At 40.6% G+C, this 17,124-nt stretch overlaps 1 protein-coding gene across 1 annotated transcript in view; it reads right to left on the minus strand.

The window, feature by feature from the left end:
- The window catches only part of LOC134370719 (transmembrane protein 132B), a 314,265-nt gene that overhangs the window by 9,017 nt on the left and 288,124 nt on the right, over positions 1–17,124 (minus strand). Inside the window, exon 5 of the mRNA XM_063087726.1 lies at positions 2,380–2,585. Coding sequence (XP_062943796.1) covers positions 2,380–2,585 — 206 coding nt within the window. The remainder of the gene's footprint in view (positions 1–2,379; positions 2,586–17,124) is intronic.

Here is a 17,124-nt window from a genome sequence, read left to right on the forward strand (position 1 = left end):
TTATTGTAAATTATGTTTCTTCACTGAGATTTTCTACTTTTTCATTGGTTTCAACAGTATTTGTAATTCCTTACTAAAAGCTTTTTTGAAAATTTTCTTTGTATGGCTGCTTTAAAATCTTGATTAGGTAATCCTAATACCTGATTTATGTGGGCATTGGCATCAGTTGATTGTCTATTCTTATTTAACTTATGGTTTACCCAATTTTGGTATGACAAGTGATTTTCCATTACATTCTGGACATTTTAGATATTATGATAAAAAAAAGTCTGGATCCCACTAAAATCTATTTTAGTCAAATTTGTCTTCTTTTAGTACATAGGTCCTGGCCCACTTTTGTGTAGTTTGGTTCTAATGACAATTTGGTTTTAGAGCCCTTTCGTGACATTGTTTTGTTTTGTTCCCACCGTGTTCCCGGCTCCCCCTCCATCCCTGCTGGTTTGCCTATAGGAGCACAGCGCCCTTCCCTGGGCTAAGGAGAGCGTGGGAGGTACCAGACATGCAGGGCAGCATCATTTCCCTAGGCCTGCCCTTCACGTTTCAGCAAAGGGTTTCAGAGTCCCATCCTTAGCTTTAGAGCATACTTTTCTGACAGTGAATTCTTAATTTTTCCATCATTTGCCTCTGGGGATGCTGAAAATTTTAACATCATCAGGTCCTTGTTCCTTTTTGTTTAACAGTCCTTCCCTCCATTTATTTCTCCTCTTGAATTTTACTATAAGCAGCAAGAAGAATCCAAGTTGCACGTTCAACTCTTTGCCTGGAAATCTCCTTAACTGAATATCCAACCTCACTTGCTTGCCACATAACTGCAGGACACAAATTTTGCTAAGCATTCTGTCTTCCCTATCAAGGATCCATGTTCCTCACTTCCCTCTAAACCCTCACTGGCAGCATTTTTAAAGTTCAAATTTCTACTAACCATTTGTTCACAATGATTTAAGCTTTCTGTAGATGATTTAGGATTTCTCTACAATGCTCCTCACGTATTATATGCAGTGTCTTTAACATCCACATTTCTACTAAGTCTGTTCAAGGCGACCTAGGCTTTTTCCATTATGTTTCTCAAAATATTTCCAGCCTGCACCCACCACCTGATTCCAAAGGCATGCTCACATTTGAGGTATGTGCTATGGCTGTACTCCACCACTAGGTAATAATATCTTTATTAGTTTTCTATTGTTGCATAGCAAATTACCACAACCTTCATGGTTTAAAACAACATCCGTTTATTAGCTCACAATTCTGTGGGTCGGTAGTCCAGGCAGGCTTAACTGAGTTCTCTGCATAGGGATTCCGAAGGCCAAAATCAAGGTATTGGCCAGCCTGGGCTCTTATCTGGAGGATCTAGGGAACAATCTGCTTTTAAGATCAGTCAGGTTGGCAGAATTAAGCTCCTATGATTATAGAACTGAGGCCCTATTTCCCAGATGGTTGTCATCCAGAGGCTGCTCTCAGCTCCTAAAGACTGCCCTCATTCCTTGGCACATGGCTCAATCAATCTTCAAAGCCATTAACATCCCATAAAGTTGTTCTCACCCCCAAATCTCTCTCCAGCTTCCCCCATTTTTCTACCACCTAGAGGGAACTCTGCTTTCAAAGGGTTCATCGATGGGCCCCATCTACCTGGATAATGGCTACATCTTAAGGCTGACTGATTTGGGATTGTAGTTACATCTGTAAAATCCCCTTTCAGCACTACTAGTGTTTGATTGGATAAGCAGGAGATGGGAATCTTGGAGTGGGGGAGGAGTCATTTTTAGAAATCTGTCTACTACTATGGTATCCATCATTTCACTGAATTCTTGGAACAACTCTTCAGTAATATTATTATCCTATTATCCCCAATTTATAGATGAGGAAATTGAGGAATAGATAGGTTAAGTCACAGGCTCAATGTCACACAGCTACAAGTGGTAAAGCCAGGGTTAAAACACAGACTGCCTTATTCCAGAACCCACAGTCCTAACCACTATACTGTGCTCCATGGTGATAGCTGACATCTACAAGCAGGAGAACTGAGAATGAGTAACATAAGAATAAACAATGGTAAAGTGGAGAATGGAAAATAGCTGCATCCTAAATGCCAGGTCCTGTGGTAAGTGCTTTTTATGCATTGCATCATTTTACTGAATTCTAGCAACTACTCCATGAAGTAGTTACTATTATTGTTATTACTATTATTATCCTCATTATAATTTCCTCATGGCAAAGCACTAGTAAGTACTCAAGTCAGATCCATCTGAACCCCACACACAGCCCACTGTTACCCACTGTGGGTGTTGCTTCCCCAGGACCTGGGTCCCTCAGGGCCAGTTTGCATCATACAAAGATCTGGGCCAAGGAGGATCAGGCCCGTAGTCCTCTCTGGCCCCTCACCTTCTGTTGGAGGCCACTGGGATCCTCCAGCCCTTGATCTGACTCAGCTCCGTGTCCGAGATCTCAATCTGCAGGGGTAGTCGGGGTGCCCACACAGTGACCTCAAACTGGGAGGTGAAGTGCTGGTGGGTGAAGTTCACAATTGTGTCCACCTTGCTCTTCATTTCCTTCCCATTCACAAAAATGGAATCACAGTTGTTGGAAACCTTTGGAGAGAAGGTAGAACCTTGAGATACATCAGCAAGAAAAGCACAAGCAAAAACTGACAACAGTAAAAGTTCATGAACTGCAAGAGCTCTGATTTAGTAGACACCAAGACAACCAGGAAAACGTGATTTATACCAAAGGTAATTTGTATACACTAATTAGTGACAAATACTGGTAAAAAAGACTCCAGGATAACCATTTTGTATTACAAAATACTGACAAGTAAAACCATAAACATAATTTAATGGAATTATGTAACCTCTGTTGCCTTTTGTGTTTGTTTTCTTTATCTTATCTTTTTTTTTATGAACTCAAACTACCACTAATCAAATCCCAGATGCATCATATTTTACTCTTCACCATATTTAAAGATACATAAAAGATTTTCATGTTACTGAAAAACCACCTTTTTCAAGCCATAAAGAGGATTATCTAAAAAATCAAGAGAGCTTTGCACTCAATTAAAATACTGGTAGGCAAAATACTCATGAAATGCATTAGAAACATGCATGTAACTATTTTGCCCCATTAGCCTATAATTTTGCAGAATAAATGTAAGAATGTAGCATTTTGTTATGGTCTTTAGAATCAGCACTTGGGGATACCCTCTCTAATGAGCTAGCATTAGCAGGTTAATATTAGACAATTTAAGCACCCATTTCACTTTACATCTTCAGGATAAGCACATAAAATGTTGCTGACTTTCTCTCCCAGACCATCAGGAAAATGTATTTATATGTCTAGGTAGGGAGGGGAAGTAGGCAACAAAACCAATTCTGGTGCAGAAGACACAATATAATAAGTGGTGTGTGACCTTCCCATTCATACTGCCTGGGTACAGCATCCCCACCTCAACCAGTAGCACCACCATGCCTCCAAATTTGCAAGACACGGACATGGACTTATTCTTGACACTTCTCTTCCTCACGTGAATTTATGCCTACAGCTCAGGCCTCCCTTCTGAGCCACAGGGACATCTGCCCCACCGCCTGCTTGACATAGTCAGGTGAATGGCTCAAGAACAAGGTCAAAAGTGCCAACTTCCAAACTCAAAGAGCAAGCCTCCAAGTTGTTTGAGACAAATGATCACCTCCCCCCACTGGCCTCAAAATGGCACTAATATGAATGTGTGCCCATGAAAAAAAAAAATGAGCCTTTCACCATCCAACAGCTCTGTTTTTGACTCAGTAGTTCACTGTAGCTTGAAGTCAAAAGCCAAGAGGAAAATAACTAATGGGGCCATTGAAACTTGCCCTGCATCCCTAGTCACAGAGATGGATCCCTGTCACTTCCACTTCAAAATGTCAATAATGTCTTTAGGAATCTTTAAGTATAAATAGCCCAGGGCTATTTATTATATTATATTTATTATACTAATTGGAACTGCAGAAATCACAGCAATTTTGACTCAGTAACTCTGATCCACAAAGCAATGAACAGGGATTGCTGAAGAATAACTCTGAGTCTGGCTAAATTCTTTTGTGGAGCCCCTTTCCTATCTGTCAGAACTTAGAAGTCCCGAGTCCTTATCTCTCCAGGTTCTATCTATTGCCCTGAGCAGCAAATCTGCCCTAAGATGGTGGTAGACAATGATAGTTAATGTGTCTCTCATCCCCAAAATTCCAGTTGCAGCTGTAAAGGACATTTCTTTAACATTTTCAAATTTTAGGAACAAGAATCCACTTCTCCCATCCCTCTCTTTGCTTTACTTTTTAAAAGGGGAGAAGAAAAACGATGACTCAAATAAATCAGCTATCTTCTAGGTCATGTTTTAGGGTCCTAAATCTGCATTATTGTGCCCAAGATTGGAAAGAGGACAATCAGAACAAGATTCCATTTAGAGCAAAAAGTGGAATTAAGGATCATGTTCTTATTTTAAATCCCATAATGCTGACATACTGCTGAGCCTGACTGCCATCCCTTCATGAACCTCCAGAGAATGAGGTTCCCTACTAATGAGAATGTTGCATTAGAGAGTTCTGCCCTCACCTTCTCCCTGGCTCAGGTGGTCATCACCTATTGCTAGGACATTCCTGATCCTACCTCCTATAGCACAGACCTCAACTCTCCTGCATTCATGGAAAACTGGTTCTTCCTTGTCTACTGCTACCCACCTTCCCTTAATCTCTCTTCAAATCACTCTGAATCGCATCCCACTGTCAGGAATATATCAGTTTTGGAAACTGTGAGGCTCTTTCCGGCATGAGAAACAAAATCATAACACAGTAACTCTCTGCATCCTTTCAAAGCACATGCAGACTTAAACTTGCCCCATCTTTCAGAAACTGATGTACAGCCCACATGAGAAACAAGTAAATTCAAAACATAACAAAGTGAGAGGCCTTAGCAATTCTGTATGTTGCCTATCATTTGAGTTCTTTCTCCTAGGAAATGCATACCCTTAAAAAAAGTGTATGTCCCCTATCCTTAAGGAATCCCATTAAAACGGCTTAAATAAGGCTAATCATGTTGAGTACTAAGACCCAAGGTGCATGATGATGTATAGGGGATATATTAATTTTACAGAAACCAGAGTGCCTCACTCCATGGACTCACCAATTACAGTTAACCTTCATTACTTGTGGATTCCCTATTTGTGAACTTACTAACTCCCAAAAAGTTACTTGTAACCCCAAAATGAACACTCAGAGCACTTTCGTGGTCATTGGTAGAAATGCACTGAGTGGAGAAAACTTTGAATGGTCTGCCCCACACGCACATCCCCAGTTGAGGTAGAATAATGTGAAGCTCTGCCTTCCCTTCTCAGCTGTCACACAGAGAAGACCAGAGCATGCACAGGGTGGAGCAGTGTGCAATGCAGGAAGCTCCAGCTCTGGGGCCAGTTGGACCAGGTTTGAATCCTTATTCTGGCACCTGTTAGTGGGGCTGCCTCAGACAAGTCACTTAACACTTTTAAACTTTGGTTTCTCTTTTGCAAAATAAAGAAAATAAAATCTAACAGGGATGAGTTGTTTTTAGGATTTAAGGCTAGAGTGTATGAAAGATGTGTGGGTGTATATATATGAGGGGTCTTCAAAAGGTTCATGGAAGTATATATATATTCCTAGAAGCAATGGTTCAGTACTTGCTAATTCAGTGTTCCCAGCGGCTTTATAACTACCTCAAATAGTGAGAACTGACTGTAGCAGATACCTCATACTTGTACAGGACCTCACTGCTGCAGTCTTTCCCACCTCTGGATGCATTAGGCTCCACCATAACTCTGTGAGGTTACGTTGTTATGATCCTCCTTTTACCTATACTGAATCTGACATAGAGAAAGGGGGTGCCACATTCCCAGGGTTTTGCATGTGTCTAACAGTGCGAGCCAGGGGTGCCACATTCCCAGGGTTTTGCATGTGTCTAACAGTGCGAGCCAGCACCTAACTGAATTTCTGAGTTTTTCTTGCTCCTCTGCCTGCGCATCTCAGCCTTCTCCAGGGACTTCCCACAGCACACAGGATACAATCCAAACTCCTAGTAACAGAGGCTTAGCAGGCCCTGATGATCTGGACCTGTCCCTTCGCTGGCCTCTCCTTGCACAGCCTTCTTGCCCCACACAGGCCCCTCCTCATGGGCCTTCATCTCTCCCTTGAGTTTGGTCCCATTCCAAGGCCCTCCCACCATCTTCCCAGGACTATGATATGAGGCATTCATGGCTGGTTTCCTATTGGCCATTCAACCATGCACCAGCTCTTACGCCGAACACACACATACACCTTCCCCTTTTCTAACACTAATAAGGTTTTCTTCAGAAAATCCACTACCCTCCATCAGCCAGGGGCCTCGCAACCCAGTTATTAGAACACCATTTACCTTGCCAATGATTGGTTTAGGGAAGGGTGACTGATTCTGCCCAGTGAGATGTGAGAAGTCTGCCAGGGATTCTTGGAAAGGCCTCCTTGATCAAAGAGAGGCACCAGAAGTGACATCGCATCCTCCCACCGGATGTCAGGTCATGTGGGAAATGACAGCTGGAACTGCCACAGGAATCCAAGAGGCTGAGGGAGCTGGTGGACAGCCAGGATGACACCGTGAGCTCAGGAGGACAGAAAGACAGAAGGAGCCTGGGCCCTTGATGACCTGGAGGGGCTGTTGGACCAGCCCACCTGGAACCGCCTGACTTGCAACTTCTTATCAGGTGATGTCCTTGTTTTTGTTAAGGCCATTTTGATCCATGTTTTTTTTGTTACTCGCCACCAAAATCATCATAAATTATATAAGATGTCAGCTCAAATGTCACTCCTTAGAAGGCATTCCTTGAGACATTTCTAATTTAAATTTAGCACCACCTCATCTGCTTACTCTCTGTCTATATTATACCATTTTCTTCTAATTTTCTGTGTGCTACTATATGCCCTATATTTACAATATCGCTATATGACTTATATTGCATTACTTAAACCTTTCATATTGCTTACACCATGTGACTTACACTATATTAATTGTACCAGATTGCTCTGTTATACTATATAGTTTGCTTCACAATAATGATCCCTCTTGTAAAGCTGCTGGTTTTTTCTTATCTCTGTTCTCCACCTGAAGATGATCTGCTTAAAGACACAGACCTGTCTCTTCACTGCTGTGTCTGTTCCTAGAACAGTGCATATGAAAGGTGTTTGATAAATAGATACTGAATGTGTGACTATGTCACAACTGTCTTCTCTGGTGCCCACTCATTCCTGTGCACCATGAGTAGTGTGTGTCTGGGTAAGTAAGAAGAGGTGACTTAGATGAGGTTTTCATGTTAATGGCATTAAGAAAAATGAAAGTCATTTCTTATACTATAAGAAGAAACAGACTAGGAGAAGAAACACAGACCAGAAAGAAGACAGATCAGGAGATGAAACGAAGAAAATATGGTATCACAAAGCTGATAAATGTAAGACTTTGGATTCCCAGTGGTCAATACAGCCTTTTGACTAGGAATTGAGATCCCTGTATATGAGGTCACTGAGTTAGTACATGTGTGTTGGGGGAGAAGTGTTGAGAGGTGACAGGAAGATATGGCAAGGTAAAGATCAGAGTCAGATCCTCATCATTCACCTAAATGATACCTTCAGGGCTCTCTGAGTCTCAAGAGGAACATTGAAAATCAAATGCTATCAATCCTAATATGAGAAGAGCTGAGGACAGGAACATCGAGATTGAAAACAGACAATTTGTGTCATGTTAATCTGTGAACGTGTGTGAGATGGCTTGTGAATGGCATCCTGGGAAAGCTGTGTTTAGAGGTTAATATTTTTACTGTCAAATTACACTTTTGCAACTACGTTACTCTAGAATAAAAGAGACAAAAAGGGGCTCTCCAGATGTAAATATGTTTTCTTTGGGGATATTATAAGATAAATCATTTACTGCATTTTACATTTAGGAAATAGGCAAGAATTTGGTCTGCATATCAGCCATTCTGTTTGCCACACTGTTGCCCTATCTGTCTGCACTGATGGGAGCTGACTGTGCATTAGAAGGCTTCCCTCATGACCCCTCCCCCAGTGCGAGAAATGTGCTGCTATGTTAAAAGGAAAAAACACTACAGAATCAGATAGCATATTTCTCACAAATTCAAAAAAAGTGCTGAAATTACATATTAAAATGGGCAAAAAGAATCAAAACTATGTAAAGAAAAAAAACTTTGACATTCAATCATCATCTGATTCAAATACTTAATATGTATTACCAAGTTTAGCAAAGTGCACTGTCTGAGGTACAGTAAGTACTCAATAATTATTCTACCAAATAATAAATACCAAAAGGAATAATAAATGCTATCATGTACTAAGTGCTTACTATGTACCCTACATCATTTTCAAAATTTTATATAGAATTATATCCATTAAATTCTCCAAATACTCTGTGCATTAGGAGTTATATCCCTATATTATTGTTGAGGAAACTGAGGCCCATTCCTATATATTTATCCATGTGAACTGAAAACATATTCACACAAAAATCACCATGTGACTGTTTACAGCAGATGTATTCATAATTGTCAAAAATTGGAAACAACTTAGATGTTCTTCAGCAGGCAAATGGATAAACTGTGGCAAATCCATACAATGGAATACTATAAAGCAATAAAAAGGAACCAGTCATGCAATAACATGGATTAACCTTAAATGCATTCTTCTAAGTGAAAGAAGCCAGGTCCAAAAGGCTACATATTATATGATTCCATTTATTTGCCATACTACAAATAAAACTATAGGAACACACAATGAATCAATGGTTGACAGAGGTGAGGGTGAAGTTAACTGCAAAGGGACAGCATGAGGGAATTTTGGGGGTGACAGAACTGTTCTGTAGACTATTGTGATGGCGGATACATGACTATGCACCAAAACGCATAGAACTGTGCCACAAAAGTGAGTTTTACTGTGTACAAATTAACCAAAACATTAATCAAGATGTTGGGGGGATATAAATGGAATACAGGATATGGAAAATGAAGCTAACTCTATTACAACTGTACATCATAACCTCACTGAAGGAGTTGGGGAGAAAGGTGCTGCTCTAAGTAACTTTGGAAAACATTGTTTGGGCTAGATATGGCTAAAAACATGAAGGACTAAATAAACAACGCATGATCGTGAACATAAGTGCAAACATAGTAACCAAAATCGAGTAGCAATGTTTAGGTCTACTATCAATGGTACGGGATGCTGATATGTTTTTAAAGATTATTTTTAAAATGAATATGCAAAGTCAAATAATTCTCATAAAGAGCTCTAGAAGAATAAGTCAATGTGTGGACTCTGTCTAAAAGAACCTCCATCCACCTTTGTATTTTCTCACACTAAGACCTACTACATTAGCACTTCTCTGCCCCTTCTGGATTGTAATGCAAGTCCTTTGAGGACAAGTATGTTGCCTGATTTGATTTTCTGCAGCCCAGGATAATGGCACAGGGCCTGGAATCTTGTAGACATGCAAGACCTGTGCAGAGTAAATGAGAGAGATGAAGTGATCTGCCCAGGATCATACAACAAGCAACCGGCAGGTCACCCCTCCCCAGCACTGAAAGTCACTCTCAGCCCCCACCCCAAGGACAGTTCCCTAACTCAGCCTTTCAGGGTCTGATTATGATGCCTTGTACTCAGCTACATTTTGGTTTTTCATCAATATTTTATGCAAGTGAGTCTGGCCTCCATGGTTGGACCATGGCTGGGATGCACCATTTCTTCATGTCTGCATGGCAGTTTTCCCAGCACTCCGCCTATAACTGACTGACTATCCAAACCTCCAGCAAGTATGGACCTCGGGGCCAGTGTGGGCAGAATGGAGACCACTGTGTTTCTTTTCCTTCCCATCTCACCCTAAACATTGTACCTTAATTATTGAATCTTAAAGTCTTGGTACTGAAAGAGACCTCAGAGAAGGTCTGATGTGTGCCTTCACTGTAGGAATGGATCCCAAAGAGGACAAGTCCCCACCATAAAGGCACAGAGACTTCACAGCAAATCTGAGATTAAATCTCTTTCCCAGCTCAGGACAGCAATGTTATGTGGTGGTCTCTGGCCAGGACTCTGAGGATGCAGAGCAAATCAGAGAGCCCATGCCCTAAAAGATGCCCAGCCAAGTGGAGGAGACAGGCTCATGTGCACAATATTGCCAAATCCAGCAACTGGTAGAATAAGGTTTGCATGGCACTTACAGATGCCCAGGCCACACTGGCTGCCTTCAGTCCACCCGAACTACTAGAAGAGGTTGCTGCTCACCTTAATTCCAGGTGCCCAGGACTCACTGCTTCACCCACCCACCTTATGTCACCCCCTACATTAGATGGCACGAGTGCAGAGCACAGACAGTCTCTGGAATCTGCTTGCTGGGCCTCCCCTATCGAAAAAACAAAACATTTTGGTTATTTTCCCCAGGAGAAAAAGCCCTGTCCAAATCACATTCAATAAGACGTGATTCCACTTTACAGACAAGCATTACCAAAATGTAGTCCTTTATCAAAACAATACCAGCAACCTAGGCCCAAGATTTTGATTTGGTATAAGGTTTAGCATATGCTTATCTGTAGGATGTTTTTATTTCATCATTTTATCCCATGATTATAGGGAGATTTAAAAAGCACCACCAACACTTGTAAGTTTTGGAAAAGATCTAAGCACTTCGTATTCATCAAATGGTGCCCCAGAAGGGACTGAGAGTTGTTTATCCTATGAAAGCCCAGCATATGGAGCTACCCAGCTTCCTGCTTCAGTTCTAACTGCACACACTGAACTTGCTGGAGAGAAGCACTGTTAATTAGGTGTCATTGGCACAGATGCTGGTGCACAGCTTCGGTGTTTCGGGTTTGCATAAATTAGTCACACAAAAGAAAAATATTGTGCCAGGATAGCCATATTCTCAGGAGAAGAAGAAAGATATGTAGGATTTGTGTTTTCCAAACTTGTTTTGAAACTACTTATGAAAATTCTTAAGAAATTTCTGTAAAAGAATACTGTGAATTGTGAACTCAAGGGGCAAAAATCAGTAGCTAAGAGTTTTTATCTCTGAGACTTAGGGAAAAGGAAAAAGTAAATACACATTGATGGTGGCCTCCCCCCACCCCCACACCTGCTCCAGAAACAGAATGCAGAAAGAGGAAAAAAGAAAGGCCTGAGCTGAAAAGACCTGGCAAAGGCAGGATTTGCTCACTGCTGCCAAAGAAGGCTGGATGCCTGAACTTGCGCTCACAGTAGAGATTTCCAGAGAGACCCAGAAAATCAGAACCAAGCCCAGCTAAGTGAGCATGGAGGGAAGTGATACATGGGCAGCACCTCAGTGGCACAAACAGACTCAGCAGAACCCACCCCTGGATCAATATTGAGTCCTTTCCAGCATAGGAAGGGCTGGCTGGATCCTGGCCATAAAAATTCTGGTTCTGGGCAGCCTGAGAAGTGGCCCCCATGGTGAAATTAGAGTGGTTATTACTTTAAATGACTCTATTTTGTGAAAACCTGGATATAGGTTAAGGTTAATATAATCATTCTAATATGTCTTACCTAATACAGCTAATCTTACCTAATATATTTATAATAGAATTCAGTTTACACTTGTAATTAACCTATATTTTTCAGCACAACTGGCATGGGATGGTGCTTTTAGGAGGTGTGGTGGGAGTTGACTCAACAACCAAATCCCTACAGGGATCAGTGAGGTGACATAAATGAGAAAGGCAGGTCTGCTGTGAATGCCGGGGATGCTTGGGGTTGTGGCAAACTCCAGGGAGCATACCCCAAGCCCTGATCAAAGGGGACATCTGCTACTCAGCTGAGCCCACCGCTGCCACGTGGGAATGCCAGGACTATGTTTAGAGATCTTCTGACTTTTTAAAAGAAATAGGAAATCCAGATATTTTGTAAAATATACGAGTTTGCCAATATTGATAGCTAAGTACACAGTTTTAAGTAACTTTCTGTCCACACAGAGTAAGCCTTGGGTACGTATTTGTCTCAAGGCTACCATTGTATGATCAGGTCAACCTGATATATATCATACAATGCCAGCAGAAAGGAAGGAAAGTGTTTTTTTCTCTCTGATATATCACTCTTTGAGGTCAATATCTCAGGCTCACTAATATCACGCTCTCCATTACTTATTAAAAACTTTTGCTGAGAGGCTCCCAAGGTGCATTCCTCCCACAGAAGATCAAAGCAGGCCCATCACTACTGCTGCTGCAGTCACCAGGGCCGTTGACCAGTCCTAGAACCATTGCCATTGCAGAATAGCTCCCCGCACGGCAGCAGTCCTGCAGGTAGCCTGTTGCTGTAGCTGCACACTCCACAGACATGAAGGAGGAGGCTGTAGCCACTGCCACCATTGCTGCTGCCACAAGTTAACCCCACTGCCATCAAGGACACTGCAGGTGTGAGGGAGGCAGTTGTAGCCACTGGTGTCACTGCTGCCCCCACAAAGTAACTCTGCTGCTGCCAAAGACACTGCAGACATGACAGAGGCAGTTGCAGCCACTGTCACTGCTGCCACCTCCACGAGGTAACCCCACTGCTGCTGCAGACACCATAGCTACATGGGCTGCCACTGTAAACACACCAGCCAAGCGGGAGACTGCTGCAACCACCACTGCTGCACTCGACACTACCACTGATGCCACCAGGCAGCCACCATCATAATGCGAGCAGCCTGCCACCGCTGATGCCACCACTAACACATGGGAAGCCTGACAAGACCACTGCCACAACCACTACTGCTGCAAGGGAGGCATGCTACCACAGCAGCAGCCACAGCAGCTACTGCCACTGTGCAGGTAGACCACCAACCACTTGCTGCATTGACACAAGGAGATTCACCAACAGAGACTGGGGAAGGAGAGTAATAGAAGAAGCAACTGCTCTACCAGATGATCAGACATCAACATAGAGATAATAAAAATAGAGAGAAAAGAAAATATGAATCCACCAAAGGAATACAGTAACTCTCAAGTACTAGGCCCCACAGAGCAGGAAACCCTTGAAATGACTGAAAAGGAATTCTGAGAAAATATCTTAAGGAAACGCAATGAGATACAAGAAGATGCAGTTAGACAACACAATGAACTGAGCAAAACTATCCTGGATATGAAGGAGGAAATTTACAAAGAGACTAATACTTAAAAAAGAATGTAGCAGAACTCATGGAACTGAATGAAATATTCAACAAAATAAAAAACACAACCAAGAGCTTAAGCAGCAGGACAGAGCAAGCAGAAGAAAGAATTTCTAATCATCAAGACAGTGTCTTTGATAATTCAGGCAGACTAAAAAAAGAAAAAAAAATTTTTAACTCGAGAAAATCTAAAAGAGAACAGACAACCTCAAGTGCATAAACATCAAAATCATGAGTATTCCTGAAGGGGAGGAGAAAGGAAAAGGCATTGAGAACATATTCAATGAAATAATAGTGGCAAACTTCCCAGGTATAAGGAGAGACACAGACCTTCAGATTTGGGAGGCTCAAAGATCCCCAAAGAGATTCCATCAAAAAAGGTCCTCTCCAATGCACATTATGGTCAAACCAGCAAACTCAAAGACAAAGAGAGAATCCTAAAAACAGCAATAGTGTCAAAGTCATAAGGGACTCCCCATCAGACTAACAGCAGACCTCTCAGCAGAAACTCTCCAGGCCAGAAGAGAATGAGGTGATATACTCAAAATTCCAAGAGGAAAAAACTGCCAGCCAAGAATACAGCAAAGCTATCCTTCAGAAATTAAAGAGAAATAGTGCATTTCCAAGATTAAAAAAAAAAAAAAAAAAAACTAAGAGCATTCACCACCACATGAACAGCCCTACAAGAAATCCTAGAAGGAATCCTACATCTGGAATCCAAAAAATGATAATCACTACTATGAATACACAACAAAGAACAAAACCCACTGGTAGAACACAAATGCAAATGAGAAAGAGAAAGAAATTGTATCTTACCATCTCCAAAAACCAACAAATAACAAAGACAAACAATAAAGGGAAAGAAAGAAACAAAAGATATTTTAAAACATCCAAATGATAATCGATAAACTGCCAGAAGTAAGACAACATCTTTCAATAACAACCCCAAATGTAGATGGATTAAATTCCCCATTCAAAAGACACAGACTGGCAGATTGGATTAAAAAGCTAGACCCAACGATATGCTGTCAACGAGAGACTCACCTCACCTGCAAAGACACACACGAAGAGTAAAGGGATAGAAAAAGATATACCACACAAATGGAAATAAAAAATGAGCAGGAGTAACTATTCTTCTATCAGATAAAATAGACTTTACACCAAAAACTATAAAAAGAGACAAAGAAGGCCACTATACAATGATAAAGGGATCTACCTAGCAAGAAGACATGACAATCATAAATATATATGCACCCACCATTGGAGCACAATGGCATAGGATTTCTCCTTCTGAAAGTTCAACATATTATTGTGGTCTTTTCCTTCTTTTTTCTTTCTTTCTTTCTTTTTCTTCATTCTTTCTTTCTTTCCTTCCTTCTTTCCTTCCTTCCATCTTTCTTAGCACCCAGTTAAGAGTGAGGACATGTGGTATTTCTCTTTCTGTGTCTGGCTTATTTCACTTAACATAATTTTCTCCAAGCTCATCCATGTGTCTGTAACTGGCAGAATTTCTTCCTTTTTTTATGGCTGAGTAGTATTCCACTGTGTATATATACCACTTTTTCTGTATCCAGTCGTCTTTCTATGGACATTTAGGTTGATTCCATATTTTAGCTATTGTAAATAGAGCTGTGATGAACATGGGAGTGCAGGTGTCCCTTCGACATGATGATTTCCATCCTTTGGATATATACCCAGTAGTGGGATTGCTGGATAATATGGTGGTTCTATCTGTAGTTGTTTGAGAAACCTCCATACTGTTTTCCATAATGACTGTACTACTTTACAGTCCCAACAATGGTGTAGAAGAATTCCCTTTTCCCCACATCCTCACCAGCATTAGTTATTCTCCATCTTTTTAATAATGGCCAATCTAACTGGGGTAAGATGATATCTCAAGGTGGTTGTAATTTGCATTTCTGATGATTAGTGATGTTAAGCATTTTTTCATGTAGCTGTTGGCCATTTGTAGTCTTCCTTTGAAAAATGTCTATTCATCTCCATTGCCCATTTTTCAATTGGGTTATTTGTTTTTATTACTGTGTAGTTTTTTGAGTTCCTTATATATTCTGGATATTAATCCCTTTTCAGATATATAGTTTGCAAATATTTTCTCCCATTCCACAGTTTGCTTTTCCACTCTGTTGATTGTTTCCCTTGCTGTGCAGAAGCTTTTTAGTTTGATATAATCCCATTTGTTAATTTTTTCCTTTTGTTGCTTGTGCTTTTGGGGTCTTATTCAGAAAGTCTTTGCCCAGTCCTACTTCCTGGTGTGGTCCCTCTATGTTTTCTTTTAGTAATTTTGTGGTTTCATGTTTTTTATTTAAGCCTTAAATTCATTTTGAATTTAAATTCATTTTAAATCAAATTTAAATTGATTTTGGAATATGGTGAGAGGTACAGGTCATTTCATTCTTCTGCATATGGATGTCCAATTTTCTCAGTGCCATTTACTGAAGAGGCAGTCTTTTCCCCAATGTATGTTCTTGGTGCCTTTGTCAAAGATCAGTTGGCTGTAAGTACGTGGGTTGATCCCTGGGTTTTCTATTCCATTCCATTGGTCCAAGTGTCTGTTTTTATCATGCTGTTTTGGCTATAATAACTTTATAATATAACTTGAAGTCAGATAGTGTTATGTCTCCAGCTTTATCTTTATGATTGATCGATTAATTGCTCAGGATTGCTTTGGCTATTCAGAGTCGTTTGTTGTTCCATATGAATGTTAGGATTGTTTTTCTATTTCTGTGAAGAACGTCATTGGTATTTTGGTGGGTATTGCATTGAATCTGTAGACCACTTTGGGTAGTATAGACATATTCACAATGTTAATTCTTCCAACCCAAGATCATGGTATATCTTTCCACCATTTTTGCGTTCTCTTTCATTTTTCTCAGCAGTGTTTTCTAGTTCTCATTGTAGAGATCTTCACCTCTTTGATTAAATTGATTCCTAGGTTTTGTTTTGTTTTGTTTTGTTTTTGCAACTACTGCAAACGGGCTTGCTTTCTTGATTTCTTTTTCTGCTAATTTGTTATTGGAGTATAAAAACACTACTGATTTTGGAGTGGGATTTTGAATCCTGCAATACTACTAAAATTGTTAATCAGCTCTAAGAGATTTTGGTAAAGTCTTTGGGTTTCTCTCTACATAAGATCATGTCATCTGCAAATAAGAACAGTTTGACTTCCATCTTTTCCAATTTGGATGCCCTTTCTTTCCTTCTCTTGCCTGATTGCTCTGGCTAGTACTTCCAATATTATGTTAAATGGGAGTGGTGAGAGTGGGCATCCTTGTTCCTGTTCAGGATGATATTGGCAATTGGTTTGTCATATATGGCTTTTACTGTGTTGAAATAATTTCCTTCTATACCTAATTTTCTGAGTCTTTATCATGAAGTGATGTTGAATTTTGTCAAACACTTTTTCTACATTTATTGAGATCGTCATATGGTTTTTGTCCTTCATTTTTTTGATGTGGTGTATCACATTTATTGACTTTCATATGTTGAACCATCCTTGCATCCCTGGGATGAATCCCACTTGATCATGGTGTATAATTTTTTTGATGTGTTGCTGTATTCTGATTGCTAATATTTTGTTGAGGATTTTTGCATCTGTGTTTATCAGAGATAATGGCCTGTAGTTTTCTCTTTTTTGTTGTTGTTGTTGTTGTTGTTGTTGTATTTTTGTCTGGTTGTAGTATCAAGGTAATGCTGGCCTCATAGAATGAGTTTGGGAAAATGGCTCCTCTTTCCATTTTTTGGAAGCTGTCACCCGGAGAGAACTTGACCACTGTACTTCCCACCAGCTCTAGAAAGGTGTCTCAGAGATTTTACGAAGAAGGGAGGCAGGTCATAACATCAAAGACCTCCCAAGTGCTCTCCCCAAAGGAACTAACTCTGTTTGCAACAGAACATGAGGAAGTTCAAACCTAAAAACATTCTCAA

Source organism: Cynocephalus volans, chromosome 2, assembly GCF_027409185.1.
Source record: "Cynocephalus volans isolate mCynVol1 chromosome 2, mCynVol1.pri, whole genome shotgun sequence".
NCBI classification, from domain to species: domain Eukaryota; kingdom Metazoa; phylum Chordata; class Mammalia; order Dermoptera; family Cynocephalidae; genus Cynocephalus; species Cynocephalus volans.